Consider the following 14,691-nt stretch of genomic DNA (forward strand, 5'->3'; position numbering starts at 1 on the left):
TCAGCTAACAAATGTTTATACTCTAAATCCTAAACGTAATAATATTATTGAGTTCGTGTGTAAACCTAAGAAACATCTGACATACCCTACATCTTTTCTGTTCCTATGAATGTCTTCGACTATATTACTTTTTCTTTCCATTGTGGTAATAATAATAATAATAATAATAATAATAATAATAATAATAATAATAATAATAATAATAATAATAATAATAATAATGATAAAAGAATAACATAATTACAACACTAATTATATAAACATTGCCTTCCCATTCAGAAAAATTACTAATTACCACGACGAGATTTCAACCCAAGTAGCTGCAATGGGAGTTTCCTGCTTTCACATTTCTTTTTTAAGAAATCGCCCCAACCGGAGTATTGTTCGCCAGTGGCACCTCATGTGCTTCCGGCGTATTCCAAATACTACAGGAACACGAACACAGAAATACTGAGGACAATGAAAATTCCGGCCTTGTTCTTCAGAGGAATTCGCACGCCTAATGGATTGCACCTCATGATCAACAGCCTCATGATCATGTGGCCTAAATTTGCCACAAACTCCTCATATGAATATAAGAAAATAAACTAGTAAATAGGGATCATAAACATAGAACTGTCTATTTCTACACGTGTTGATACAACTTTAAGAATCTGAAAATAATTTCTGTCGTCTTTTCTTCCTTGGAAACTAGAAGTTATATTAAAGACGAAATGTAATGTAAATCGGGACCATCCCTGCAACTGATGACCAGCGCCATAACTTACATTCTTTTCTGGGGGGGGGGGGGCTTTAGAGTGGGAGACCCGGGTTCAATTCCCGCCAGGAGCTCATAAGGTAGGATTCCAAGTCCACGTATCATATAGCCTCGCTACTGAATGGGACGTTAAACTCAACTCTTTTCTAGGGGGGCAAGCGTTAATAAGCTTATTTGGGCCCCTAGAAAAAGTTGATTTCAAATTATTGGGCCCCCTCTCTCCAACTTTCTCTTAATCCTTATGGGCCCACCGCAGCCTGTGGGCCCTCCCGCACGGCACAGTCTGCGGTTCCGTTAGTTACTCCCTGTACCCATTCCATACATGGCAAAATTATTAAGGGGACAATATTGATAAATCTCAAAGCCATAAAAATAAATATTACTCAAATGGGACCACGACTCATTTCTGTTCTATTTACCTTTTGTGTGCTGCTTGGTTTATGTAATGTAGCGACCCTATTTAATGCTTTATTTCTAATTTCATGTTCGTATCGTATATGGAGTAAGAAAATTTTGTCTGAAAATGGGCCCTCTCGAACGGCAGGAGCCTTCTCTGGGGGCAGTTTCCCCCCACAAGTCACGGCTCTGCCGATGACGTAGGCTCAACTTGAACAACATTTCGTGGTACTTTCTTCATTGAGCAACGTGTATATAACTTGTTTTTGAGTTAAACAAGGAAATCTCGAGCAAGTCATTAGGAACCTCACACAAGTTGCTTATATTTTATTATTTATATTTTGTTTATATTAGTTTGTTTTAGTTATATTTGAGTATCTTGTTTACATTTTTCCATGAAACGATTTTAGCTAGTTATTAGTTTTGGAGGAAGTTTAAGTGGCGCGGTAGGTGTGTGGTTAGCAGATTGAACTTCTCTTCGGTAGACTTGGGTTCGAATCCCGGCGAGGCTGAAACTTTTTCAAGTGTTCCTGTTTCAATTTCAATTTCATAGAATACTCAGTGTGATAAGCAAGATCTTCTCTTCCCTAGAAAGAAAAAGATGTTGGAATGAGGAGAATTGGGGAAGATCTCTCAATGGAGGCAATCATTTACAAAGTTATTTCCAGATTTGATATTTTCAACTACTTTGAAGCATTTTCTGTTTCATATATGTTCAGTGCTTTTTTATATAATATACAGTATATAATGAAAAAATACATTACATACACAGTAAGATTGAGATTAACATATGATATTCATTGGACAACACGCTCTGAACCAGAGAGATTGATCTCAGAATGAAGAAGTGTTTCGTACGTCATGTACTCACAATTTTACTTGCATAAAGACTTGGTTCAGTGCTACCAACTGCTGTCAGTTTCGAGAAGAGTTATGTGTAAGTTGGGTTGCATCTGTCTAGGCGTTCTTGCAGCTGCAAAAGATCTGGACCCCAAGTAATGGAATTAGTGTCCAGGTCTGGGCTTAGGGGGAATTACTTTTGTGGCTGGCTGTACCAGGTATTATATTCCCAATTCTTTTCGAGTATTTGTTGAATGGTAAATTTTTAGTAGATAGTTGATCGACTTCGTCTAAATCCGCACTGATAATCTCCAATAATTCCATCTGCGAATGGGGTCAATCTTTCTAATAAAATGTTTGAGAGGATTTTATAGGATGTTGACAGAAGAGGAATCTCTTGATAAGTGTTACAATTAGTTTTGTCGCCTTTCTTGTGAATTGGAACAATGATTGATTCTTTGCACTTTTGTGGGAATTCCTGCTTGTTCCATATAAGGAGAATAAGTTTGTGTTTCTCATTCTACAATTATTCGCCCCTAGCTAAATTTAATTCAGCCAGAATTTCATCTATTAAGAAAATCTTTCCATCTTTTTAAGAAGCTGATCCAAAACCACAATGAAATTTATTCAAGACAGATATTTACTTCAAATACCATACCAAGTCTTGTTCATCATATTCTCAAAGCGTTTACAGACACGACTTGTATAAGCAGTATACGTGTAACTGGTAGATATCTTGTCTACAAGATTGAAAGAACCAGATATTGGTGAGTTAAGTGTCCTCGATTCAAAGATATTTAAACAGCTGTAATATTCAGAAAAACGTTGCGCATTGTATTATAAGATATATGGTCTGCGGGTGGAGCTGTATTGACAACTCACCTAAGAATAACACGAACTCAATAGCAATGAAGCAGGCATAATATTTCTCAATGTTAAGTGCCACAAATCTTAACGGGCTTCTCTCGATTTGAGTATGAAAGAGATTAAACTTGATGGAATAGTTTAAAGAGTAATGGCTAGAAGAATAGTATCAGCTCAATCAGCTCAATCTATTGTAGAGTTTCAGTCCAGGGTCCAGTTTACTGCTGTAGAGCACACAAGAAGCCTAGTAGTTGTCACTTAGTCAATAAATTTCACTCCAAATACTTCTTGTAATTTCGACTACTGAGTAGTGGAACAGTTATTTCAGATTTGAATCTATGCATGTATAGTATGATACAGGTCAGGAGCTCTCAGAATATAGAACTGTTGAAGGCTCATCAGTGTGGAGCTAGTTAAATGTAGTAAGAGCACACTGACAAGCCAGGATAGCATCATGGATTTCCGAAGACTACTATGGAACTTCTAGTCCTGGATTATCGCTCTGGAATGGAACCACAAGCAGTCTGCGTGAACAGTTTTATCGCAGTACATATGGACAAAGCAACAAGGGACTCACTGATATCTCGAAATGTTGACCAATCATCACGTCCTAATTTAAATCATTAGCGGTAGTAGGTAGACCTTCAGTTACCACAGGAAAATGATAAGTGGCAGAGATCTGGGTTCAGTCTCTATGGAACTGATGTCGTAAAGAATACACTGCAGGATATAATATGCAAAGGACACCATGAACGGCGCATTTATCTACGGCGTCAACAGAGACAAATAACAATGCAATCAACATTGTACTAAGAAAGGATGGGAAATCTCCATCCAGAACAGGCTATTTATTCCGATCTAAGAAACTGTTTGGAGTACAGAAATGTTACAGAAAAGTGAATACTGTATGTATTTAGTGCTGACAACATATAAAATTGAGGCCCAATTTGCCGTCGACAGAAATGCTGTCTAAAGCGTAAATCAGTTCCTTATACAGGTTTATTCTGTGTGATGGGATCTAATTTTATAATTTCATCCAGTGGAAACACGACGACAGTTTGAAACTAAAGAATCTGACGAAATAGAAAACTAGGAGAAAAGTCTTACTCAATAAGCAAGGTATTTTGTATGACCATGCTCGTCCACTGGAAAAAACTGTATCCGACATTACTAAGAGGTTCATTACGTCAAAAATTCAGCTTAGTAGTTTTAGTTGCATATAGTGGGTGGTAAACTGTGTACGTTCTGGTAATTCATCCTGCTATCAATGAGAATGAGTGCTTAAAGGTATAACTCACGAAACGTATTCGCCTACATTTGCCACATATAACCTTTAGCTATTTCCTCAGGTGGAAAAGCAACTCGATGTGCACAAATTTAACACTGATGATGTTCTTTAAAAAGTGTATGTTGGATATTTTCAACAAGGTTTCAAAACTTGGGCTTCACGTAGTATTCCAAATTGAATAAGCATATGAGACGAGAGCATTCAGATGCAAGGGGAGTACTTTAAAGGATCCTAGTGTAATGAACTTTTTTAAGATCATATCGTAAAGATGCAATCAATCTGTTCTCTTTTATATATAATCTTCGTGCATCATAAATTCAACTATGATGAATGTTTATATTCGTAACTTCGCACTTACCTGCCTTAGAGTAGCCTGCTTGTTCTTGGAGAAAGAGGAAGTTACAGGAAGATTGAGGAGAGTAGCGTTTCCTGTTGTCTTCTCCAATCTCGCATCTCGTTGACTGAAAGGGAAAACAAATGCAGATGTTTAAGAAGATGAAACTGCCATCTTTATATAAAAGTGAGAACTCTTTAAGAATCGGTAATTGAAATCAATAAATTATTTACTTGGAAACAAGACGCTTCTCATAACTTCACTAGTAAATATATGATTTTTTAATATGCATTGCATTTAGTCTCTCTGGCTTTTGATTTACTATTATATGAAATTAAGAAACACTTTGTCGTCTAAGCTATTAGTATGAAAACTGACTTGTGAGTTGATTTGAGAACTCAAATAGTGTAGTAAAATATAGTATGCCATAAAGGTTTATTTCACAATACTGTTTCGAAATTCCAGACACGGAAGCGGTAAGAAAGAACTTCCTGTTTAATATCAAATTGTGGAACTATGGTAGATTCCAAGCTATGCGCATTCAGTATTGAAACGGAAAGTAGTTGATTTATAACTTCCGGCTGCAAGAGATGGATAAGGTTATACATGTAACACTGAATCTACTACTTTTCGGACACTGAATTCATATCAAAAATAATTTTTCGCAATATCAGACAATCACTACTATATAGGAACAAAAATTCAAACCCGAAGTTATCCTAGTCTTACTATTTTCAGTTTCAGTAAAAGAGTAGCAGCTGCGATAAAAACTCCCTTGGTACCTGAAATCCATGAGTTTCTCTAGGTATATGTTACCAATTTTGCGCAATAGAGATCAAAATTGAAAGAGGAAGTGGTACTACATCTTTAACACTTCCAGCTGGAATAGAAGAATGAGGTCGGAGATAAAATCTATAATACGGCACTAAAACCATTGTCGTACTGGATAGGGTGGCGACGCGGACATCTCCGCCTGCGCTCCATCCTCTTATGCCGCCTTTTTTTCACAATAGAATGGGCCTACTTGTATTGAATTCAAGAAAATTTTCGTTCAGCTATAAATAATGGATGACACTTCGAAAAGCAGCATAATAGTCAAGAAAAGAATATTCGGGAGCACAGAATAGGGCGAGATGAAAAAGAGAAATTAGCCAGTCTGCCGTTGATATAAGGGAAATTAACTTTTTTTAGTGTAGAAGCGGCAAGTAATTCAGAGAAGTTTAGGAAAGTGTTTCTCAAGGCGAAGCGCAGGTTTCTGTCTGATAAATTAAATTTGACAGACAGAGTGAATTTTGATTCAGTTATAGTTCATCAGTCAGAGACTCCGTTTTCTATTCTTGTTTCAGCTAACAATCCTATCATTTTGCCAAAGAAATCGAACCCCTCTTCAGATGACAAAGAAGTCTCGGTAGCCGAAAATGTGGGCGACCAGCGGATTTCTTCTGCATCCACAACAGAATATTCTGAAATCGGAGCAGAGGATCAACATGGTTGCCTCTCTGTGAGTTCAACACATGATGACGTTGAAAATGCTATACACAACCTAGGACAATTTACTGCACCTGATAGAAACGAAAGAATTTACTGCGCCTGTAAATTTGCGTTTCTTGAAAACCATCCTATACAGTCTGTCAGTGACAAGGGTACAAAATTTCCATTGATCGTACAAAAGTTACTACCGCGTTCTTCCACATGGAGATTTAGTTTAACTAGTTGTGGTCCTATAATACTGAAACCAAAAATGTTCGTATGGTATTCTCCAATGACTTTAGTATTTATTTTGTTACTATATTTGAGTCAAAAACATCATTTTCCAACCAACATAGAGAAATACGAAGTATGTGCAAATCACAAGTATTCCGTTTTTGCTCTCACATCCGCCAAACGCAGTGGAGACGTCGGTTCGCTTCTGAATTCCAACTTAGCAACTGTCCGCAAGAAGGAAACAGAAGAAAGGCGTCGGGTTGTTCAGCGAATAATTCATGTTGTTTTGTTCATCGCTCTTCAGGGTATTTCGTACCATGGTAAAATGGAAAGTGCCTACAGTCTTTCTCACACAAGTTGATTTGATTTGATTTGATTTCAGTTTATCGCCCCTTTCAGCAGGGAGGCTATATGAGACGTGGACCTACTGATTAACGTGGAATCCAAACCACATAGGCTCCCGCTGGGAATCGAACCAAGGTCTCCCACGCCAAACCCCTAACCGCTTAGTCACGAGGGAGCTCTTCCGACAGCAGTGTAAACTATGGAAACTTCTTAGAGTTGGTGCTGATAATTGGTGAATATGATCCATTGTTAAAAAAGCATCTTGAATTGTGCACAGAACATAGTCAGAAAAGAAAAGAAAAATGAAGAAGAAAGTCAAAGAGCACTCTTTAGATGCGGTTCCACAATTACATTTCCTTCAAAATCTTTCGTTAATATGGGAATAATTATACAGTATTAGGAAAACATTTTGAGGAAACTATTGTTAGTAAAGTTCTGTCTGCTGGAATTTATAGTTTGCAAGTAGATTCCCCTCAGTATGTGTGAATTCTAGATCAACTGTGCGTAGTTTTACGATATATATATATATATATATATATATATATATATATATATATATATATATAAAACGTTTGTTTCTGAAAGCTTAGTTAAGCTAATTACTGTTCACAAGACCACAGGAAAAGACATGCTGATAGTTATAAAACAAGAGCTCAGCAATATTGGACTATCTATTGACAAGCTTATTGGGTATTTATTTGACAGGGCTAATGTGAAGAGCAAATATTTAGTATAATGATTTGTTGCTAAAACAGGAGAATCCTAGAACGGTGTATACTCATTGTATGGCATATGTTCTTCATTTTGTTGTCACTGGTAGAACACTGTGCTGTGAAGAAACATGATTACTTCAATCTACACGAAATTTCATTCGCGATTCGAATTTGCGACTGTCGGTTTGGATGGAAGCCAATGAAAAGAATTATAGGCCTACGAGTCATGAAAAGATTAGAAGACTTCAGATTCATCAGTTACAGTTTAATAATGACTATACTGCAATAAATAATTAAGATATCCAGCGACTTTGATGGAAATACTAAGTCACAGCAGGAAGTTTACGAGACAAACGGTTGAAAATAGAAATTCTAATGACAGCAGTTCTTTACACAGAGCTATTTTGAGCTCACAACACCACCCAGGTTGAAATGTTTGCTGGAAAATTATTGCTGGATCACACTGAACTGCAGTTTCTCCAGCAAAAGAGTTCCAGAAATCCAGCAATGATTTGTTGCTGGACCAGCGAAAAGATCTAACACTTTCCCTGGTAATTGGGGCTACTTCCACTACGTGTGCTAAATTCTCCCGCTCTATTTGATGTATTTCTAGCTAATTCCAGCAAAGAATTTTAGTATGCTTTTCTAGACTTTTAGGCCGGTTTTAGTTAGGAGTCCTACTATGTTTTGCTGGATTGTATGCTAGTTCTAAAAAGATACTCTTGCATCCTTTGGTGAATATATGTTCTAGTTCCAGCAAAGAATTCCAACATTTTTGATGGATTTCTATGTTGGTCCTAGCGAAAAATTCTAGCATGCTTTGTTGGACTTTATGTTGGTTCTACCAAGAAATTCTAGCATGCTTTTGTGGATTTATATGCTGATACCAGGAAAGAATTCCAGATTCTTTTGATGCACTTCTTTGCTGATTTCAGCAAAGAATTCAAGATACATTTCATGGACTTCTTTGCTGGTTCTAACACGGAATTCCAGCATCATTTGACAATATTATGTATGATACAGTAAGGAGCTTCCTCCTAATTTGGTTGATTTGTATGCTGGTTTTGAAACTCCTGTATCCTTTTCCCACGGTTATCATTTCATGTTGGTTATTACATTATGAGATATGAGATTACCTTTTCAAACCTAAATCTTTGCACTTGAACTCACGAGTAATAGTCGATATAAACTGTAAGCATTTATCCATAAACTATCGAGACTCGAGACTAAACAACTTATAATTTCAAAAGCCAATTGTACTCACAACTCACATTAAGAACAGTAGGCTTACATGGTGTAAATTTACCAAGTAAACAGTAGGCACATACATGTTATCACTGTGAAATTTGAAAGGTAGAAAAACATGCTCGGAATGCACCATACCATGAAATGTACAAGGAATATTAAATTTATGAATTCATTTAAGAAGAACTGTTCATTAAATTCCATTCATTTATCTGTAATCGGTCATTCGATGCGAAAAGGGCCATGACAAAAAGTAAACATCTATATATTAATAGCGGTGTCTGTGAACAAAAAACTTCAGATCCAAGTTGACTATGTTTGTGACTCTTAATCTCTTGAACTACCAGACCGATCACGATCAAATTTTTGACGTAGATGCAGTTCATGCCTGGAAGTGTTGATGCCTATTCACTTTGACGGTAGTACTTAGGGGAGGAGAGGAAGGGTAATTATAAAAAATAAATAAAACAGTAACTCTTGAACCACCCGACCGATCTCGATCAAACTTTCAACATAGATAAATCTTTAAATTATGCTGTTTTCGTCACTTTACTTTGACTGCACAATGTAGGGGAGGGAAAGGAGGACATATATATGTAAAGGAAAATAAATCAAATTTTCAACATACATGACATTCGGGCCTGGGATAATTATTATCATTTAACTGATCTCGATAAAATTTTCAACATACATGACATTCGAGCCTGAGATAACTTTTATCATTTAACTTTGACGATGCAACGTAGGGGAGAGGGAGGAGGAGATGATCAAATTTTCAACCATCTGACCGATCTCGATTAAATTTTCATCAACCTAGATGAAGTTCGAATCTGAGATGGTTTTTGTCATATTACTTTGATGTGTAACTTAAAGGAGAGGAAGAGACATTTAAAAATGATGGAAAATGACCGATATTAGTGTCGAATCTATAGTTTTGGAAATGAAAAGTGACACTTCTGTTTTTGGGGTCGCTGAGATGAACAATGATGCTTCCGACGCCGTGCCCCGCAACATGGGGAAGGGACAGAGAGATATAATAATAATCGAAAATGACCAATATCAAAGAGCTCTTTAGTAATAGTAAAAGCGGAACATATTAGGTCTACTATTTTTCGTTAATTTAACCCAGCGAAATCGGGTTGCGTCTTAGATTCGAGCAAGTCTTAAATTCGAGTAATTATTGAGAAATTCTTAATTATAGATATTCCATGATATTCGGGAGATGGTATCTCAATTGATCGGAAGCATCCCATTACTCTTGGCTGAATATTTCTGATATCATCATACTGAAATTTCCTGGATTGTGGTATCTTTTGATTCATATCGGGCCAATATCCTGTTTGTTGCAAACTAGGTCAGGTATGCACTGGTCGTGCAACATAACCTTGAGTTGTTTTTGCGTTTTCTTGACTAGTCATCCGATGCCTTTGCGTCAGGAAGAGAACGAAGTGTTTACGTAATTTCCATGTTTGGGTGAAACTGAAATGTATTCGTCATCTAACCGTTATCTATTTCCTCTCTTCTTGAGCCACTCACTCCTTGAGGTAAATTGGAAAATTTAAAGGAAATGACAATCAAACATTACGATTCCTGTTCCTATAAACAATGCATATGTAGAACAAAGAAAGTAATGATAAAATTTGTTTCCAATAACGTTAAGGAGAATTGAACCAAGGACCTGGGAGTATATAGAATGGTCACAAAAATATAGCCCGTGACCCCAAGGATAAAGCTTTCAGATACTGATTCGTTTGTTCTAATGCAGGCAACAAGAGGGAAACGTGAAATATTTTATGAATTTTTCACTTAAAATCGGGAATTAAAATTTTCTGTACTCGGAAACACTGCTAGTAGATAGACGCAAAGTATCTTAAAATAAATCTTGGTAGCCCATTAATATATCCTACGAGTATCATGACGATATCTAATAAACTAAGCATGTCTTTAAAAAATATCTCATTCTACCGGGTCCATTTAGTTGTAGTGCGACATCTTCAAATTTGAATTTTAAGTAGCTCAGAAGTTTGCCCAATTTTTATCCATTTTTGTCCACCCAAGAAAAAATTGTGTACCCTTCAAATAAACGAGGGAGGGCCATTTTAAAATTTGGGCCACTTCGATCATCTGTAGTGCGTCATCTTGAAATTCGAATTTAGACTAGCTGAGAATTTTGTCCAATTTTTGTCAATTTTTGTCCACCTAAGAAAATATTTTGTACCATTCAAATAAAAGGGAGGGCCATTTCAAAATTTGGCCAAACCATTTAGTTGCAATGCGACATCTTCAAATTCGAATTTTAATTAACTCAGAATTTTGTCCAATTTTTGTCCATTTTCGTCCACCCAACAAAAAATACCGTACCATTCAAATAAACGAGGAAGGGCCATTTGAAAATTTGACCAAACCATTTAGTTGTAGTGCGACATCCTCAAATTCGAATTTGAACTAGCTCAGAAATTTGTCCATTTTGTCCACCCAAGTAAATATTTTCTATCATTCAAATAAACGAGGGAGGGCCATTTCAAAATTTGGGACACTTCGATCACATACAGTGTGACATCTTCAAATTTGAATTTTAAGTAGCTCGGAATTTTGTCGAGTTTTGGTCCATTTTTCTCCACCCAGAAAATATTTTGTACCATTGAAATAAACGAGGGAGGGCCATCTCAAAATTCGGCCACTTCGGTCACCTGTTGAGCCAATCTTCAATTTCGAATTTTAATTATTCAGATTTTTTCTTGTTTCTATACATTTTTGTACCAGCAAGAAAAAACGTATTCCAGTGAAATAAACAAGGAGAGTATTTTCAAAATTTGTTAACTTCCAACAGCTGTAGTGTGGCATCATATTCCAATTCGAACTAGCTCAGGACTTCGTATATTTTTTAACACAATGAAAAAATGTACCATTCAAATAAACAAGAGAGCGTCACTTAAAAATTTGGTCAATTCGATTACCTTTAGTTCAACATAATTCAAATTCCAAATTTCATTAACTCATACTTTTGTCCGATTTTTTGTAACATTTAAATAAACTAAGCTGGGTTATTTTAAATCTTAGCCACATAGATCACATGTAGTGCGACGTCTTCGAATTCGAATTCTAACAAGCTTAGAATTCTATAAATTTTTTGTACATTCTTTTACCACTAGCAAAATATTTTATACCATTCAAACAAACAACATAGAATTATTTCAAAATTTGGCCGCTTCTAACACCTGCAGTGTAATATGCTCAAATTCGTTCTCAAATTTAATTAACTGAAAAATTTTCCGGTTTTCTACATTTTTGTGTCACGAGGTAAAAATTTTGTACCTTTCAATTATACGGACAGTTAAAATCGTCCTCCTCCGTTTATTTAAAAGGTAGAATTGTTTTTCTTCATGGTACAAAAATATACACGAATTCGGACAAAATTATGAGCTAATTAAAATTCGAATTTGAAGATTGTCGCACTACAGGTGATCTAATTAACCAAATTTTGAAACGACTCTTCCTCGTTTATTTGAATTTTACAAAAAAAATATTGATGGTAAAAAATGAACGAAGTTCTGAACTATATAAAATTCGAATATGATAGTGTTGTGAATGGCTCGAACGGCTATTCTCACCAGGGTTGATATGTTTAAAACAAAATGTTTAAAACAAGTGTTTAAAACATGTTTAAAACGAGGGCTGTTGTTTTCTTCAGTTTGTTTTAAACGTTTTAAACAAAATGTTTTAAACGTGTTTTTTTTTCGATGGTGGTTGAACATATTTAAAACAACTAAAATATCAGATTGAGTAAGTTAATTTAATTTTCTAACAAACAACCCATCCTCCGCAGGATTTGTGCATGGAGTAAATTACAAGCAGAGTTATATTCTTATTATAACAGCAATTACTGAACGAAATTCTGCACATCAATGTGCGTATAACTAAACCAACAGAAATTCAAATGAAGTATTTCAACATTTCTTAACTTCCAAGAATAACGGAGGTTAAACACACTATAACAGTCCATTCAAAAAGTCCATAGGATGACACAGAGATGGCGTTACTAGACTTTTTTCCATATGATTTTTATTTAGTACTAACCTTCAAACGATACGTGTATACATTTGACAGCAATCTGACTATTGATTCGTGAGTTATAGCTTTTTGTGTGAAGCAACTTGTGTTAGTGCAAAAACAATGGACAAAAGTGAATTTCGAGTTGTAATAAAGCATTGCTTTTTTATGAAAAAAAAAAACTACAGTGGAAACCAAACAATGGCTTGATAAACATTATCCGAACTCTGCTCCATCGAGACAAATGGTAGAGAAGTGGATTGCTGAATTTAAACGTGGTCATACCAGCACAAATGATGCAGAGCATAGTGGACGCCCAAATGAGGCTGTTATTCCAGAAAACATTAAAATAAAAAAATCCACAAATTGGTTATGAACGATCTCAAATTGAAAGTGCGTGAGCTAGCTGACATTGTAAAGATATCAGATGGTAGTGTTTTTACCATTTTACACGAACATTTGGGTATGCGAAAGCTCTGTGCAAAGTGGGTGCCGCGTGAGCTCACACTCGACCAAAAACAACAACGAATCGATGCTTCAGAGGAGTGTTTGGCGGTGTTAAACCTCAATAAAAGGGAATTCTATCGTCGATATGTGACAATGGATGAAACATGGCTTCACTATTACACACCAGAATCCAAAAGACTGTCAGCTGAGTGGACAGCAGTCGACGAACCGAATCCAAAGCGAGCAAAGACGCAACAGTCGGCCAGTAAGGTGATGGCGTCTGTATTTTGGGATGCGAACGGAATAATATTCATCGACTATCTCCAAAAAAGAACCACCATCAACAGCGACCATTACTGTGCACTTTTGGATCGATTGAAGGCTGAAATCGCAAAGAAACGGCCACATTTGCAAAAAAAAAAAAAAAAAAAAGTTGTTTCACCAAGACAATGTACCATGTCACAGATCGATGAAAACGATGGCAAAATTGAATGAATTGGGCTTCGAATTGCTTACCCAACCACCATATTCTCCAGATTTAGCCCCCAGCGACTTTTTCCTGTTTTCAGATCTGAAGAGAATGCTTGCTGGAAAGAAATTTAAGTCCAATGATGAAGTCATCGCTGAAACTGAGGCTATTTTGACGAGAAAGAGAAATCGTACTATAAAACTGATATCGAAAAGTTGGAAAACCGCTATACTCGTTGTATCGCCCTCGAAGGCAACTATGTTGAATAATGAAATCGAGTTTTGTCAAAATTTTCTTTTTTTCTTACTTATCCTACGGACTTATTGAATGACCTGTTACACTATTTTAAGATCCAAATTCACAAATTCAAAACTTGGGTATTTTTTGATCACTATCATTTCCATAATAATGAAGAGTTCTCACATCATAAGCTAGAAGAAATGCTCTGACAAATACAATACAACTCATAGAAAAGAGCAGTGACTAGCCGACAAGGAGCAAATGACATATTTTAACTAAACAGTTTTCAAGATACATCTCTATCTGCAACATGGTTAGCTAATAATGATTAATGTCTACGGCATAACAACACAATTAACTCTAGACGCCCGCCAAGGATTTTAACAAAATGGTAGACTCTCACGTTCGGGGCTCTGGTGACCTCCCTAATTATCACAGAGTCATGAGTTATGTACCATTGGAAAGCTTATAGACCACAAATTCCAATGAGGTAACATTCGTGAAATTCCCGCCGTATTCGTAGAAAAAGCACCGACATAAGAAAAAAACATTAAAAATATGAAAATATTGACTTTGCGGGGCCCTGGCAACCCTTGCAGACACCCTACGCTGGCAAAATGATGAATATGTAGACCACATAATGTAAGAAATGGTAGCCATTGCTGCCATTGCGTAATGAATTCGTTTTATGTGGAAATATTTTCAAATATATATATATATATATATATATATATATATATATATATATATGCGCAGAAAACATTCATTGAATTAGACATTCTCTCCCCTCCCCCAGTAGTATCACGTCCATATGCAAATCATTTTTGCTGCACACATCATGTATACGAACAAGAATTATGCTTCTAGACCACTTCAGTGAAACATATCTTGTGTTATATGGGACCGTCCCGAAAATGAATGTAAATTAACCAAATTTGACCCCCTCTTCCTCTATAAACAACAAGTACACATACAGGTTACTATCATGTAGGGGACTAT

At 36.1% G+C, this 14,691-nt stretch overlaps 1 protein-coding gene across 1 annotated transcript in view; it reads right to left on the reverse strand.

Annotated features, from left to right (window-relative positions):
• Positions 1 to 14,691, reverse strand: part of LOC145671221 (facilitated trehalose transporter Tret1-like) — a 587,170-nt gene that overhangs the window by 516,423 nt on the left and 56,056 nt on the right. The window contains exon 2 of the mRNA XM_081740103.1: positions 4,504 to 4,606. Within this exon, the coding sequence (XP_081596229.1) occupies positions 4,504 to 4,606 (103 nt within the window). The remainder of the gene's footprint in view (positions 1 to 4,503; positions 4,607 to 14,691) is intronic.

Source organism: Thermobia domestica, chromosome 15, assembly GCF_964235325.1.
Source record: "Thermobia domestica chromosome 15, izTheDome1.hap1.1, whole genome shotgun sequence".
In the NCBI taxonomy this organism is placed as follows: domain Eukaryota; kingdom Metazoa; phylum Arthropoda; class Insecta; order Zygentoma; family Lepismatidae; genus Thermobia; species Thermobia domestica.